We start from the raw sequence: 18,035 nt of genomic DNA, 5'->3' as shown, positions 1-18,035 counted from the left end.
TTCTACCTTCTCAAAAATTTTGTCGGATATGGAAAGACTCACCCTGTATATATCTGACCGTGCGGAAATTGTGGGGTTTGACATTAAAGCTGGCCTGCAGTGGCTGTTTCGTGTGTAAAATCCCCGCGAATGAAATTAGCGGAAAAAAAGCGCGCTCGCGGAATTACAATTTTCCGCGAAACTACCGCTGAATTGCTTTAGATTACGACGGAATCGCGGTTGATATGTTGGTATGCACGATGAAGTACACTGCCACGGCGTGGCAGTTCGAAACGATGCGACCGAAGACCAAGACCGGCCGACCTTTTCCACGAGTCGTTAAAGCTATAAGAAGAGGTGAATCGTTTTCTATTTTATTGAAAGTGTAAATGTCAGTGTAACTTGCCGTCGATGCGTTACGCGAGCAAACGGCAATCTATTTATGAGGCGCGGTTCAGTCGACAAAGTGTAATGCGCCGCATATTTCTCTCAGCACGTCGCGTACGCTGTTACGTTTTTGACGGGGACGTTATTACATTTTTTTTAATTTTTTTAATAGTGAAATATACCGGCCGGTTTAGTTAATATTCCACCGTTATCCGCATACGTTAGCCGCATGAGGCGTAAAATGGAATAGATGTACAAGAAAAGGCTCTTTATTTAACTCGATATATTTCATGCGGTTTTAAATCCCAAAACTATGGATTTGAAAGAACAAAAAGTCGTTATTTCGTTAAGACTTATACATGTAAAGCGTGCATGTGTACACACTTGCATATTTATATTTAATTGCGTTACCCACACATTGAGTATGTCTGGACGACTCACAATACTGGATAACAGCTAAAGATAAATGTACTGGATTTTGCAAACCAGACTTCTCCCGTGTCTCCACGTCGTACTGTAACAGATTTACAGTCGGGAACATCTGGCGATGGAATAGGGGCGAAAGTTATACATACAGCGATAGTTCGTATTATATTTAACGTCAGACATCTCGAAACGTTTCGCTTCGGCAAAGCGATCCGCGCCGCGCGGTCGCTCCTATTACTATCGCCGCATGCCCAGTTTCCTTTTCTCATCGGGTAGTGATAAATGGCGAAGTCAGAATTCATGGCGAAGAAGTCTCGTGAGAAATCTACCTGACGTATCCGGGTTAGGGCGAGCCAGCCACGCTATTTGCACGTTGATTCGGCGCCGCGTGATTTTTTGGCCCCTCAGTGTTAACGGTTAAACATTTTTCATTTTTTCGCATTTTTAAATAAGCAGGGAAAAAATCTGAACAAAGTTATGTTAAATGGCGCTAAGTTTTTAATTAGCGATCTTCTCGGAGACGCAATCTCTCTTATTGGGAAGAAAATTGGTTACAGAATTTTACTCTTGCTTATTTTTATGTGACAGCTACGACCTGCCTCAACGGTGCTTTCTACTTCAGTGCACGTTGATTCGGTACCGCGTGATTCTTTGGTTCGTCAGTTGACAACAGATAAAAATTTTTCATTTTTCGCATTTTTAAATAAGCAAGGAAAAAAGCTGAACAAAATTATGTTAAATGGCGCTAAGTTTTTAATTAGCACTTTTCCCAGAGACGTAATCTCTCTTATTGGGAAGAAAATTAGTTACAGAATTTTACTCTTGCTTATTTTTATGTAATAGCTACGACCTACTTCGATGGTGTTTTTCTACTTCAACTTTGAGTTAACTGCGAAGAAAGGCACAGCCGTCTTTCACGAACATCGCGTTCATTCTCATTTTACTTCTTCTGCCATCAGTTTCCACGAAGGCACTGGCTGGTGCGAAGAGTCTCGGCGGATTCTTGTACAGCGCCGTGAACAAGGCCGGGAAGACCGTGGTGGAGGCCAGCGCGAAGATCAAGAAGACCGTCGAAGAGAACGTGAGTTTTTTTTTCATTGTCACTATAATCCTGTAAATGTGTGCCGATCGATCCAGCTTTAATGACCTGCGTCGCCGTCATCGTTGCGACAATTTTTAATCGAACAGCGAGATCTCTCCGAGATTTATTTCAATCTGGCGCACCGCTTTTAATAAGGATGCCTTAATTATAAATTTACATAAATTTTATTAAAAGTTTCACTTTTAATAAGGACGCATTAATTATAAATAATTTACACAAGCGTTATTGAAAATATTATGACGTATTCAGTGACATTTGGCATTTTTTCTTGCCATCCGATATCTATTTACGTTAAACCTACGTTCAATACGCAACGATTGTAAATTGGCGCATCGGCCAATATACCAACATCTTCTGGGAATTGATCGATAAATGTTTCGCTAGTTTTACTTCGAACCACCTCGTTTTTTTAGATGTAACTGCGGAGCTATTTATCCGCACTCGTTTCGTACCGTTACGTGCGCGAGTAAATTGACAACACAGTTTTAATATTCCTGCCGCGTATTATTCGACGTTTTCGCGTTTCGTGTATCGGAGCACCTGGAATTTTTGCATTTACCACTCGCGCCAACCCTCCGCACGTGAGCACGGGTGAATTTGAAGTACAGCAAAGAATACCGGGTGGAACGCTTGCAAACTTATTTTTGCAAGCGTTTTTCCACGGATGCGAAGAAACGTATTTGTGCAAATATTTTTTCCCTCTTTATTCTTTTTTTCGCCCTTCGAAAAATTCGCGAGCCCGGCCGGTAGTTTTTTTCCCCCTCCCACTCTTTTATCGGCACCGCGCTCTGTCGCTGTCGATATCGGCTCGTAGGATTTATCCTTTCGCAATGGTACGGGCTGATACTTGTACGCGCACGTATCCAGCGCACGACAGAATACGATGTCCCGCGAGAATTGGATAAATACGTAAACCGCGCGACGGCACTTCCGCAGACACGCGCGTATAATCGCGCGTGGCGATACATATTTCGGAAATTAAAGGAACCCCCTTCGTGCTTGCAGCTCGGCTAACTTTGCCTCGTAAACTTTTACCTCGCAGACTCGAGAATCCAATGCTCGGTACGCGGTGGACTGAATAAAATTCAGGTTGACGGCTTGAAATAATAAATCGATAAAACTTTCATAGAATTAACCGGTGTGACTTTTCCGGGAGGAAAAGCGACGGGTGTAACGCCTCTAATATACATATCGCTGCTTCAATCGCTTTAAAAATCGTCATGTCAAGTTGTCGTGAGGCATTGCCGCCGTCTATACTTACCGAACGCTCGCTGTAGCCGACCGCGGAACTCGCATCAATCAAAAACCCGCTGTCGCGCATCCGTGCATACATTTCATACATACGTGCCGGGCGGGAAATGCCGTTGATATCGACAAACTCTCGTACACGACGTGCGATTATTGAGAATACGCGAACGGGCGAAATTTATTCCGCGTCCATCCCTTTTCGAGTCGCGCGGGCCGCTGGCGGGTGCGACCAGCCGAAGAAACCACTTTCGCGTTTGTACTCTGGTTACTGCGAATAGATATTGGGGGTTTTTGTTCGCCCGTATCTTCTTCTTGTATTTTTTTTCGGGCGGACGTGTGAATGGATGGACGATGCACGTTTACGATGGCCCAAAAACCCGGCATTCGAAATATAGGTCATTAAAGTGCGCCGCGCTCTGCGACTCGCCCCGCGATTTCCGCGACGGATTTATCGCGGCGTACATTGCCTCGAAAATCAACGGATTCTCGCGCCAAGCTGTCAAACAGCTCCGTAACGCGTTAATTCGCGTGACAATTATGACTTTCACACAAAATAATGAATTGATTAATGAGCGATCTATTATAATTGAATAGTAATTGGATATAAAATAACAATACAGCAATTTGGTGGATACAGTATCTCTCAAGGCCTGTGTCCACGGTGCTAAAACTTGGTCCAAGTTCTAGCGTCGTGAACACAGGCCTTAACAGTCGTCATTACTTTAGTAGCGAATTGTGGAAAATAATGGAGAGCCAAAAATCTTGATATAAAAATGTTCTAGTTGCGATAGTTTTTTAACTATATGCGACTAATTGTAAGTGAATTGATCACATAGAGTTTGTTGCTCTTTTATCATTTTTTATCTTTGATATTATCTGTTGGTGTCTCGCGCGTAAATATTACGTACAATTATAATCACCGACTGATGTTGTGACAAACGACGTGTCAAATTTATTTTAAGATATACGAGTAGAGGGGAAGATAAAAATTTCTTTGTAATACGTAAAATTTCTTATTATCAAACTGCCAGCAATGGTCAATTGAACGGTACGAGTCAATATTACCCGAGCTACAAAAGCTAACGAAAAAGTAGATTGGTACGTAGTATAGGAGCACGCGAGTGAATTCTATGCAACATCATTGAGCGTTTACCGCTTTGATTGCTCATTTTGAAATTTATTGCGACCTCGACATCCCCGTAATTGCGAATTTTTAACTTCAATATCCAGAATTAAAGTTACCGCTGCATTCCGCGCTTGCATAATTAATACGCTTGAAACATTTGACGAGGTCGTTAGTGGCCTCCGTCAAAGTAACATCTTTGTATTTATATGCTCGATAAATAGACAGTTTTAACAAGTAGACGATAATATGGGACGATGACTGTCGAATGGAGTCGCGGTGTTCTCGGCTTCCTGCCAGATACATTTTCTAGCGGTCGCGGTAGTGATTTACCATTGTTACGACCACTCGCACGTCCTCTGACATTCACATGCACGTGACGTGTAATTTCTCAAGAGACCGCGACGTACCGCGCATACGCAGCATCCGCGGTGATCTTTGATTACTGGTTCGCACGTCAGGCTTACATAACGTCGTCCTAGCAGGTGATGCTTACCACTATCGATGCAGCGTTAACAAAGTTACAACAATCTACGCGAAAGATTTGAGATAGACTGTTTTAAAAATACAAAATTTAAAAGTACGAGTCATCGTATGACATCGTACGATAATCGATTTATCGTTTCTTTTCAAATCCTCCTTCTTTCGTTCTTTATACCAGTTTTAAATATAATTAAAGTAGTAAAATTAATTTATTTATAACGTCAGCATTATTTGTCAACGGTTACTGAGTGTAGCAGTGATGACGATAGTCCCGTCAGCAGCTTTAACGATGCATCACACCAGGTTTACTATTTTGGCCCTTAGACTTCGGCTTTAATTTCAACTATATAAATTTATTACGCGCAGGTGATATGAAGGGGATATAAATTCTTGCGTATAATAAATTCACTCGACGCTGTTACCAGGTACCGTCAAGCATGTATTATCGTTGTAACCAGCGTTACAGGTTGGATGTCCGATGAATAGGTACTATCGCATAACAAGCATCGGCAAACAAAACGACACGGAAACTCATCGAATGTACAAGCACCTACGTCTGCGTTCGGGAATGTGGAATTACGGGGAACGTGTACATCGAAATCGGGCATGTGTATACTGTTTTTACGTCGCTCGCGTGTCATTGATTACGATCGTCGGCATCAACGGGAAATTTCGTTTTATCATCGTTATCGTTCAATCGGATTGTTTGTACAGACAGCATTTGAACGAGTTATATTGAATTGGCGATTTATACATGTATATAAAATCGCTTTGTTTCATTTAAAAATCAAGTTTGAACTTTGCTGAGCTTATGCATCCATACGCGTTCGCGTTTGTTTTGTTTTAATTAAGTCTGAAAATTTATTAGATTTTATTTGGGTCATCTTGAAAATGAACGGCTATCTCTCACAGAGATCTTGACATATAGTCCGAAGTCGCGATACTGTTATTAATATTTTTCCAGAAAAGGCGGCTCGACTTATTTTTAATTGTAACCTTTAAAGCGGGACAATTCCGCTGCTGCCTCTATTCGCGTGAATGTTCCGTCTGTTGCGTTTTGTAAAATCGTGCCGAGTCCGGTTTGTCACTCTTTAGATTCACTGATATTACGACAAACAATGACAGTGACGTTTCGAAACATATGTTGCTGAGGATACGATCGCGTTGACACGTGACAAGATTCTATGCGCTCGTTCGTTATCTGATCGCATGTTTCGTTATTGAATTATGTAGGTACGAAGCGCGAGCGATGGTACAGCTTTCGTGGGTTGCTGTTGTAGCAGCGTGTTGCAATTTTATCCTTGAACAATATGAGACAATCTGTCTGTAACTTTACCTTATCAGCTTAGCTTGAAGTCAAATCGAACGGGATTTATTTGTCAGTAATTTACATTATGCGCACAATTCATGTGCTTTATATTGGTTTCTTGTTTATTTTCATTTTACTTGATCGAATACTTTATGCGAAATAGAAATCTTTTATTACTCGCGTTTTGTTATTTTCTTATTTTACTTTGTTTTCCCTTGAATTAATTTGAGATATATATTTCCATCTCTTGGGATGCTTTTTATTATAAATAAGAAAACAATTTTTGTTGAAAATCTATAAAAATTAATTTAAATTTTACAAGTCCCGTCGCAGCTACCGGTAATGTATTTTAAGGCAAAAATTCTATTTTTTGACCGCGATCACAAAAAATGAGAAGTTGCGGGATATTGGTGTTCATATGCTATCTACTTCGTGCCGCGATCTCGCATCGCCGCAGGCGTTATCTCGTGCCAAATAAACGATAACACATTTCATCATTCACTTTATCGTTCGCAGACACTGTCTGTTCACATCTTTATTTTTACTGGCGGGGATCTTGGAAACAAGATTTATGCACAACACGTACATTATATCGATCATGCACCATTATATTTCCTCGCGACAGCCGGCTTCTGCTTTATATCATGATCAATATTGTCAGAGCAATGCTTCTTTCTGATAGCCGGACAGCTATCGCGCCACTTTCAAATCGTAGCATTTTGATACATATCGGAGATACTTAGGAAATTGAGATATAATTTCAATTAATGACGTGGGATTGTTTTATTGTATATATTCGTGTACAGCTTTTATCAGACATTATTTAAAATACCCGTAATTGTAGAGCGTACATTGGAATTATAGAAATAACATTTAATCATCGCAAATATACATTAAACTATAATATTACATTATTACGTAATTAATTTTTTAAATAATAATTTGGCTCTTGTTTCGTACCACATGTGTGTTGCATTTGGGACAACATTTATAATTTTCTTTTTAATTATTTGTTATATTAAAAAAATATTTGTTAAAATTAATTTGCGTAGTTAATAAAATTATATGTTAATTTATGTAGATTTTATCATATAAATTACTTTGCCATATGACGAGCAATAACATGCGGAAATGCCCGCGTGTTTATTTATCCGTGAGAATATGAAATTATGCAATTGCGTTACATTCCGCAGCGCCAAAATTTATTTATACACGGACTTTTGAATTTCGACGGTTGACGGATAGTTCCAAAGTATGAACCGTAATGGGGCAAGTTTGATGATATCGTAAAACTCACTTTGTCATATATTCGATCATGTAAAACGCATCTATTAAGTAAGCCTCTTTTCCGTAAACTTTGTGGATATTTATAGAGTGGCATAAACCTTACCTTAGTTTACATAATGCATCTCGGGTAAGAATCTTAGAGAACTTCCTAAAAGCAATACCGAAGACTTTATTTACAATTAATATTTTTAACCTTTTTTTTTCGTATTTCAGAGATAGAAGGAATTTCTAAAATTAATCTAACAATTTTATAAAACTAAAGTTTATTTATGAAAGTTTTTGTTATACAATCTCAAAGTTGTGGTAGGGTAATAATGTAAAATGTCGCGAGACGTTAGTGTCTTTCCTACAAGAACGAATTCTTTTTATAAACTCCACGAATATGCATAATTCTGAGGAAAGCACTTATGTAACTTTTATCTCACACTTCCCGAACTCGAGAATTAAATTAAAAGTTTTCCGCGCTCACACAATTATCTCAGACAGGTGCACCCACTTGTTCCGTCGTGCATGAATGACTATCATCTTTTTGTATGAACCTCAATATATATATATATATATTTTTTAATTACCGCAGATAATAATTTCAATAGAATAATTTCTTTACCTCACGTGTAAATAATTTTGTACGTGTAATAACCGGCGTGTAAAGAACCGGGCGGTGTAATTGCCCACTATTTTATTGTCCACAGTAGTACATTAAAGATCGGAAAAGCTACGGGATCTAGCGTTGCGTTTTGGCTGTCGGGCGCGACCGTAATCACTAGCCAACAAGTGGATAAAGCTAGCGGAACCTGACGGCACGAGAGCGCCAGTAGTGGTATACGCGTCTAGTCAGCCCTCAACGGAGATTTTCCCGCTTTTTACGGACCGTCAGCTATTAATTATTGCCCGTATACGCGCGCGCGCGCATATACAAAATTATATATGGAATCGCGTAGTATATACACACAAAATTATGTACACTCGCACAATTGATCACGTGCTTGTGGATACGTGGTTGGAGGCATGAGCGTGCGCGCGCTTATCAAGTCTGTCTCGGTCGCGCGAGACTACGCGCGGCATGCATACACAGCTGAAGAATAGGGGCAGTTGGTATTGATCCGCAACGCCACCCCCTTGGTTTGAGGGACCCGACTACGGGAGCTAACTCGCACCGCCGCCGCTACTACGAGCATCTCGCGGTTTGCGCGACTTACGCGAAACGCTGGCGATAACGGCAAGGCCACTCGTGACCTTCAGCGACCTTCTCTCGATGCCCTGCCTTCCTCTCCGCGCCGTTTAATCAGATCCAGCAACGTTTTTCTCCCCGCGCTGTTCGATGATTTGTGGCTGGTGGCATTCAATTGCCGTCGAAGACGGTTCCAATAGTTCCTTCGGCAAAGTTAGTGTTAACCGCAGCAGTGTTTTTTTTTTTACTGTCATTCTATCTTTAGTTGTACAGTTACACTATTTTTCAATATCACTAATGCATTGCACTGAAAATAGATTCGCTTTCTCATTCGTGCTGGATATGCAAAAGTTGGAAGATAACTTTTAACTGAATCGTTTCTTAGTGAAGAAGATACTTATCTCATTGTAACATTGTTGTGCCTACGAAAATTATTTGTTGCTTTTTTAATCGGGCATTGTCTGTATAGTCCTATATTGTCTACGTCGGACAATATAGTATCTGCTTCTTTACAATGACTTACTCCGTTGGCACGTACCCGTTCATCCTCGTTGCAAAATGACAGTGACCCTTCTTTTCTCTTACTTTCTTGCTCCGTCTGCAGCAGCTTGCACCGCTGTGCGGCTGATGAGAATCGATGGCCCGAGAACCTTGAACTTTCTTCGCTCCGTCGCTCACCGTTCTACGCATACGATATTCCACTTCTTCTTTCATGCGCTTCCCTATGCCGCATGTATCGAATGTCGATTCCAGATGCTAGCCGGGATTTCGCAAGTGTCAACTCAAGGTTGCGTGGTGGCTGATGGCCGGTCCATTTGAATAAATGCACCGCGCGGATGACCTCAATACACATCATAACGGCTAATGCATAATTCGGATAGTGCGTAATGCGGATTAATCGAACAGACATTTCGTAATATAAGGCCACATTTAAATCTGCTGAGTAAATACGATAAATCTTGTGAGACGCGTACTTCGAGTTTTACTATAATTTTCTCTCTCAATTTTTGTTTCTTTCAACCACCTGTGCCATTACGTTACTAGCGACAAAACTTACGTTAATTTCTGTAAAAATATCTTAGGGAAAAAGAGTTGTTCAATATTTTGAATATTTTTAGTGAGAGATTTCGTTAGCAAACCCATAGTATACCGGAAGATCTACTCAAGTGGGAGAAGATGGATCTCACAGAGTGAGACAGACAACCGGTTTCCACCTGCATCTCTTTTTAGATTGATCAATGATTTCTATGTCACTTATATAAGGTGAGATAGAAAATCGTTGGCCAATCAGAATTACTAGAAAAAGATACAGATGGGAACTGCCTCTCTCACTTTGTCCATCTTCTTAACGCGGCAGCAGGTATTCCAGTATAGAGTTCACTGGATTTTGTGTCCTTTTCTCTTACGGATGGATAACGAGAGTAAAATTTTACTTGAAAAAAATCAGAGTCTGTAGAATGTGTTCATCAAAATTTGCATAACTTGTTAGTGATTATAGAGTACTACGTTGCTAAACGCTTTGACACAGATGAGGTGCTTCCATTTGCAATTCCAATTATTTGCATACGACGTAACGGAAAAACTACAGCTTTGATGGCGGCAGCATTAATCATAAACGGAATTGCTTTGTTTGAGTTGTAATTAGTTTTTTTTACGCGCAGATTTCATTCCTTTAAGGAGGTACGCTTAAACGAGTCGAGAAGAAAGTAGATTTGCCTTTGGTATTTTTGAAAAGTACGGTATTTCAACAATATTTTCCCAATGACGTTAAAATTCCCGCAATTAATGAAGCCGTAATGATTGAAACAAAGCTATGAAACGAAAAATTGATGATTTAATGGATGCGCGCGTATAATGAAAAAAGGCCAAGGTTTAGAGGAGCGCAGTCGCGATAATAAAAGTCAGCTGTTGAATTATTTTGCCTCCACTTTTACGTGGCTTTGTAACGCCGAAAGTAGACAACTTTTCTGTCGCATCTGTCAGGTTGGTCGACATGCTGAATAATAAAACAGCGATGAAAAGTTTGCGCGAGTTTAACTGCAAAATACACCCACTATGTATCGATTGAACATCGGCTTGGTTTAGGCATGTTCGAGTATGCTTTTTCTAAATTCAAAGGGAGTTTATGGTATCAAATTTTCAGCCGTCGTGCGTAATTTACTCGACGACGAACGTTAGACACGATTTACCATTGCAAATATGAATGAATAATATTATATTCTTCTCTGATATTTAGAGATAATCGCAAAATGCTTTTATTATTGAGGTACAGTTTCGCTGTGGATCACGCAGGTATAATATACCTTTAGCATTTGCTACGGCATCGTTGATTATGCATCATCGAGCATAGCAAGGCTACCGATAATTAAATGTTTCATTATCATAACAAATGATGCACGCGGACAACAGGGCATCCGTGTTGAATACGAGAGCGAGCTTAAAGACCGACCGTACTTAGAACAGAAAAATGTATTGTGTTCAATTAATTTAACTTGAAAATGTGCGAGTCGCGATTGCTGTCACCAATCGATTTGATTGACTTCAATTTGACCTAAAAATCCAACGATTAAAATATGGAAATTCAATATGCAACTACGTAGCATTGATGTATCATTATGTATATTTATACCTAATTATAGCAAATTAATTGCCATTTAATCGGTTATCGAGTTTACGAGCGCAATAATGCGTAATCCGCTTTGAAACTCGATATCGTGCGCGTAAAGTCCCTCAATGAATTCCACATAATATCGTGCCGCAGTTTCTCAAACTTGAGAAGTTAAGATTGTCTTTGTGTTAAATCGTGCACTCCTGTTGACGGATTCACGATATTTTATGACACGATAATCGGAGAAAAGCTGCGACACACAGAAATTCACGTTGTTCGATATCGATAGCAGAACGTAACACGGTGTTCCGTTTTCTATTTAATTCGCGTAATGCAGTTCGTAAAAAAAGTAGCTTGGTCCGAGTCAGCATTCATATTTTATCAAGCCCGGAAGCCCGGTTTGGCTTCCGGGCTGGAACCGTGTGAATTCTTTATCTGATTTCGACGTTTCGTGAATTCATTCGTCTCAGTTTCTCTTCATCGGAAAAGAACCCGATGCTTTCGCATTTTACACCGCAAAATACTAACACTAAACACTACAAAATCTATGAAGCCACATCGAATTTCGTAAACAGATCTACCGTTTTGTATTGTCGAGCTTTTACGGTGCGCGAAAGAATTCCCATTCGACGTGCCGCGATCTTGAATGGGCGTTGAAAATGTGTAGGATAATACTTGCCAAGAACCGCGAGGAAGGATTTGCAACTTGGTTGCTGAAATGTTGTCCTGAAAGTCGAAGCGTCGAGGACTCCGTAAAAGGTACGCGTGCAGTGAGAATACGTAAGCTCGATTATGTCCTTCGCAGCTGAGGCTGCAGTCGATCCCCTGTTAATCGAGATCGAAAGTTTTCTCATTTTCCTGCATCGCAAGTAGACGATGGACGCGAATCGGGATCGTTCCTACTTGAGTTCAATTATCTCATTCCTGTTCCTGCCGCGTCGAGAATATGTGCTATCTCGTACACGTAACGGCGGGGTCTCTACATAAGCTAGGCAAATCATAGGATTAGCGGATGATCTTGATAAACCTTTTGCAAAATTCCTTTGTCACTCATTTAACCGCAAAGGGAATCAGACGGAATTTTTTCTATTTACGATAAATTTTTATCTTTCTACGATAAAGACCATTTATCTAAACAATATGGTTGTTACTTGAAAATGTAAGAAACACATCAGTAGCGATAAAATAAATTTTCGAGAAAATCCCGTGGGCATCGGGGGAGATTTCGTTTGCTGGAAATAGCATTTCATAATATTTCAGTGATTTCTTAGCGCTCAAATGAAAGCAAAAGTAAATTACTTGGTCGTGATAATCTTACAAAATTATGTCGCGACGCAAATTTCTTGTCAACCCTTTTAACGATAAGCACCGTGTCAGGACGGCCACTTTCCTTTTATTATCATTTCTCATTTTCCAGCTCGTTTCTCAGCTCGCTGGATTTTTCCTCCGAAATATAACGTTTACGAGCAATCTACTGTTTACTGAAGGATTAGTGCCAGCGTTTAATCATTCGCGTAGCTTCCTCGCATTTTGTGTTAACAGTAATCCCAAGCAGAATCATTAAACACAAATTGCCTACACTTTTATTATAGTTCACGTTTGAATTGTATTTGCATAAGTAGCTACATGCGATTATGCAATCTCAGAGAACAGAATTGCGTATCTTTCTGGACCTTATAAAAGAAAATACTGTAAAGTCCGTGTGAAAATTTTTGTTATTTTTTTTGGGGGGGGGGAGGTTATCTAACGAAGTCTCTGTTTTAATCTTTGCAATGATTACAACGAATTGTATGATTTCCATGCTATGACTGTTAAGCGTGTTAAGAATGTTAAGCGAATTCCATTAAGTTGATCGTTAACATCTGTCGTTCGCAGATCGAGGCAAAAGTATCGTAGGTGTAGCGTAATCAAATTTTATATATCGAGCTTTCGTATCGAATCGATAATCCGCAAGCTGGAAGCGACCAATCTGACAGGCAGTTCTTTCGAAAGGTCAACTCGTCGACAATTTGCATCCGCAAACTCGTTTTACTTTTCGCCACTCTGTCTCTTCCCGCTCCACATGTGCGGAATAATATCACTTTAAACGTGGAGGCGCGCGAGTGTCGAGGAATTTCGTTGCGTCTACGAATATTTCATGAATAATTCATGAAGCCTGCGTACTCCAGGTGCTCGCCATCCGTGCGTAACACGCAGTTCGACACGCGAGATGTCTTTTCCGAAAATATTTGCGTCGCTGATTGGAAAATTTCTCGGTACAACCGGAATATAATTACGTTAACTCGATACAGTGCCCGCGCATATATTGCTCGGCTCGATTTCTCAGTTGAATTATCGCGAATTTCCATTAATTGTATTATAAAACGACCATTCGAATTTTTCTCTGAATAGATTCGCGGCAGAATTACGCGGTAGAATTACTCGTCTTTGTTTTTCTCTAATTAAATCGCCGATATCTTTCGACGTACATAAATTGCTATCGATGGAACGTTTTTCGTCGATTGGCTCTCGCTCGTCAAATCTATCGATTCATCGCGCCGTGCAATGTCAAAACTGTTGCTGCCCATTACATCCGTGTTCCAATAATCGCTGCTGTTTTTTCTCCATTACCATCCTGTGCGCCGAGTCATCCTCGTGTCGAGGCAAATGTAACCGCGTCCCAGTTTGCCGTCGCCTGTATAACAGGATTTTACGGGCTGTGTAAAGGTCTCCCCGTGCCATGTGTGGGCACCTCTCTGCATGTCCATCGGCGGCGCGCTGTGACAGGTGTCTCGTAAGAGGAACGGGAGCCCCGTTTACAGTCGGCAACTGCGCCGCTGGCCTTCCGAGGGCAGCCTTGAACTTGAAAACGCGCCCGCGAGACGCTCCTTCCGACGAGCGAGGGCGCCTTCGGCCGCTCGCTTTTATTGCGTTCTGCTTGACATTAATTAAACTGCGATGAGATCCGCACTCGTTCGGGGCTCGGATCAAATTAATCGAGGGACGCGTGGCTTCTGTCAGGGCGACAGGGAATCCGCGGTGTGCAGGGCGAGCAAATGTATCGAAGTCGTATATTTCCTCGTTGAGTTGTCGTGGGGGTTGGGTTTGTTGCTGCGCGTGCTCAGTATTAAATAAATGAAACTGCATTGCCAATGGAGAAGATCCTGCGTTATGTCCGAAAAGAAATCGGCGCGCGGGACAAATGTGGCAAAAAACACGGTATATGAATTCACAATTTAATAAAATTTACAAGGGAAGGCTATCTACATCCTGCCCTAGACTCGCATTGGCCATTTTCTTATTTGTCGTCTAAAATCCTAGATGGTGTAACTATGATACGATGCGACGGGTAAATTACAATTAATAATTCTCATTATATTAACAAACTGAATTAATTTTATTTCTCCGGGAATTGTGCGCGAATATTATCTGTAGATCCATGCGAGTGACAGTGAAATGTGTCACAATGTGCATCGCGTGTCACGTGGTTCTTTTACGGTGAAATTTGACGACACATTTTTGGTTCACATGTGCACATAATATAAATTATATATGCATTATTGGTCAACACATAGTTTATATTGATGTACCGGGCCAACGGGATGCGATAACTGAGAGTATATGGATGTATCGTCCGGTATTGGCTTGCGGCGATGATGCTTTGACCGCAACTGATTATTGCAACCTAGATAGGTATTCTGAGGGACGAATAACTCGACGCGATCCTAATTGCACGTACAGATATCCAATCGCCCGTTTTATTATTCCGATATTCATCGCTTTATTTGTTAAAAAAATAGCGTGAAATTAGAATGTATTGGTTTGGCCTTTTGGTTGTTTTGCGTTTTCTTTCGGTGCGTATTTTCATACGCGTTCAATTTCTATCGGGAAAGAGAACGGATATTTTCAAAAATTGTATCGAGAATATTTTCTATGCGAGGTGAATGACGTTACGCATTTGCGCTGTAAATTTGAACAGGTCGGGCAGCCTAAACAAGGACTAACTAACAACGGGCGAACACGCCTCGTCATCAAGAATCTCCAAATTTAACTTTGACCGCAAATAGTAACGACCATTAGAGTTACCGTATGCTGTCGGGAATTTGCTTGAGTACAGGGACCAAGCGTGTAGTTTTAATGACATTAAGGCGAGATCGTGTCCGTCCCGAGAGATAATAGAGTAACGCACGCGTTACATTCACGTTATGCACCGTCCCTTTTCGTTGTACGTGTGACACAGACAATCGGCAACTAAAACTTGAAATTTAATGAGACGGAATTGACATACATTTTGTGTCGTTTTAATATACGATTTAATTTATGGTATCACTCATACGTTTCAATTTGTTTACTTGATTTTTATCTCGAAGTATATTTTTCACGCTAATAATTGTTAATTCTTGATAGAAACTTGACTGTCTCAAGGAATAAATTTTTAGACGATTGTCAAGTTTCTATCAAGAATTAACAATTATCGTAGAAATCAAATGTTAAATTCACTCTAATTTCCGCTAGAGAGAGAGAGAGAGAGAGAGAGAGAAACAGAGAGTCAATTTCATACCCGTTAAAATACGTCAATGGGACTATTGTATCCTCGAGGGATTCTCTCTAGGGTCGAACGGTAATTTCTATCCTCTGTCACGAGTTTGGGACTAATTACCCGACATCTATAATAACTGTAGTTATAAATGTCGACTCTTCACTCTATGAATCTCAGTTTCACAGACAGATAAAAGACAGAAGATTATGCGTGCGTGACGAAAACGCAGGATCGTCTTACTTACAAATCGAAAAATTCAAGTCACGTCCGTATTAAAAAAAAAAAAACCCGGCAGAACTGAAGCTCGTGGGAACAATGAGGAATCAGAAACGAGGCCGCGCAAACATAGCGAGTATCGACCGTCGCGTAGGACACCCCTTCGACCTACGCGAGGTGCCAACGAGGTAGATCGATTGGGGTGGAGATACTCAGAGTGTACTTAACTTTTTACGAACGTTGAAAATTATCCGATTTTTTTCACCGCTATCATGATTTGTGCAGGAGTTATACGTGCCATTATTAATGTTTGTGTGTAGAGCAATAAATGATTAGCAACCCGCAAGGAGAGTACCGACTATTTTATCGGTATACTCGCACGTGGAGAGTATCGATCATTACCGATACCCACGCAGAGAGGATCCACTGCTTTCGTTAACTGAAGGGTACTGATTGCCATCGAACATTTGTGCAAATAATATACTCGTTATTATCAGCATAGATCTGCTCATCGTCAGAAATCATATAAAAAATACGCCACCGATTTTCGCACGCAGTCACAATCGACCCACGCGAGCGGGACGCGACGCGTACGCGTCACTCACGCGCATTGTGCAATTTGTTCGGCGCATCATACACGAAATGTCACACCCAAGTCCTTTGCTGGTGGCGCTCGTATATCCGATGTATTATGCAAATACACAAGGATCGTGCCGGATACCCTGCGCCCGATATGCGTCCAGTAATACAGGACTCGATAACGGGATCATTTACCTCATCTCATTTCACGTAAGTTATCGTCCGTCATCGACCGGTCGATACAGGCAGATCGATACAGTCGCGAGATAATAACCGTGTGTATGTACCATTGAAATTGAACGTTTCGAAAACGCGGAGTTTAAATGGATACGCACGTATCTGCTTTCCACGTTGATTGTACTTTTGATTAATTGTACCAATGTACAATACTCTCCACCGGAGGAGAATGATTCAACGGGGAGACATTGAAAAATGGACAGTTCCAAGCGCGTAACAAAGTGATCTCCGCGGAATGATTTCTACAAGCGGAAGAGGTTTTATCTTTACGAACGAGAATACGCGTGGAGAATACGCGAGAAGAGGGTCGTCGAGTTTTCTTGTCGATGTTCACGTCCAAGTTAATGACTGCTTCTTACGACTATTCCAGCAGCGCGATTACCAGATGCGTACCAGCGATTACCAGCTGGTAACATTTTTTTTTTAATGAAAAGCGTACGCCTCTTTTTTTCGACACTCCGACAGAGAACCGCGCTTGTCTGCGCGGCATAAAAAATTGCATCCCACGTCTCGTATTCATATTACGTCACTTTTAATAAGGTAACACCGTAGAAACTCGATCGAGAATATAAATCAGCTACTTAATACCGCGTTGGCGAATTCCACTTGGCGGGATATAAAGGTATCCGTTTTCCGCATGCTCTGTAATGGATAGGTAATAAACATCCGGCGCTGGCGCTTCGAGCATATGACGGATGTAACGGCAGGGGAATATCTTAAATTTTGCGGAAATGTAGTTTATACCCCATGCTGTACTAATGCTGTGCTAAAAGCCGCTGTTTTGCATCCGGAGACAGATACGCTTGAATTAATTGCACGATTCCGGCCTAGTTCGATGGCGAAAATCGTTCATAGTTTGCCCGATATTGGAAACCAAGATACGACTTGCTTGTCGAATCATAAGTTTAGTTCGTACAGATGTAACTCTGGACTCTGCAAACACGACATCTTTGCGATATATATGTTCCGTAGGTTACATCTCTATCGCTTTGGATGTCAGTAATGGGTAGTTTGATGGAGTTGGAGTTCAATTACAGTAAGTTGCCTACAGGTAATAACACGAGAATATACCATATCTATTATATAAATTTATCGGTAAATAAAATTTTTCTTAAAAATTGATAGACCAGTTACTATAATAGATAAATGATTATTAGTCTTTTTACATTTTAATATTTTTATTCATGATAAAATAAAATTTTATAAAAGGACAATATAGGAATTGGCTAGGTTTTTCAAAAATCTAAATTAGAATTTTTCTTTTTAACCGAGGGGTAAACCGCTGACCAAAATCATGTACAACAATGGCCTACTAATGCCTAGTGGGCATTACTTAATTTTATTATCTTGACAACTTAAGG

The 18,035-nt window shown here is 40.7% G+C and overlaps 1 protein-coding gene across 5 annotated transcripts in view; it reads left to right on the top strand.

Moving 5' to 3' along the window:
* Nucleotides 1-18,035, top strand: part of LOC105566674 (synapse-associated protein of 47 kDa-like) — a 77,681-nt gene that overhangs the window by 23,242 nt on the left and 36,404 nt on the right. For all 5 annotated transcript variants that reach the window (XR_001009303.1, XM_012020861.1, XM_012020859.1 and 2 more), the window contains exon 4: nucleotides 1,752-1,873. Coding sequence is in view for 4 of the 5 variants with exons in the window: in XM_012020861.1 (XP_011876251.1) it covers nucleotides 1,752-1,873 (122 nt within the window). In the remaining variant the exon portion in view is untranslated. The remainder of the gene's footprint in view (nucleotides 1-1,751; nucleotides 1,874-18,035) is intronic.

This window comes from Vollenhovia emeryi, unplaced genomic scaffold, assembly GCF_000949405.1.
Source record: "Vollenhovia emeryi isolate VEMERY1.0 unplaced genomic scaffold, V.emery_V1.0 DF939143.1, whole genome shotgun sequence".
Lineage (NCBI taxonomy): Eukaryota > Metazoa > Arthropoda > Insecta > Hymenoptera > Formicidae > Vollenhovia > Vollenhovia emeryi.
The sequence above is the reverse complement of the archived record's forward strand: the minus strand, read 5'-3'. Positions and strand labels throughout refer to the sequence as shown.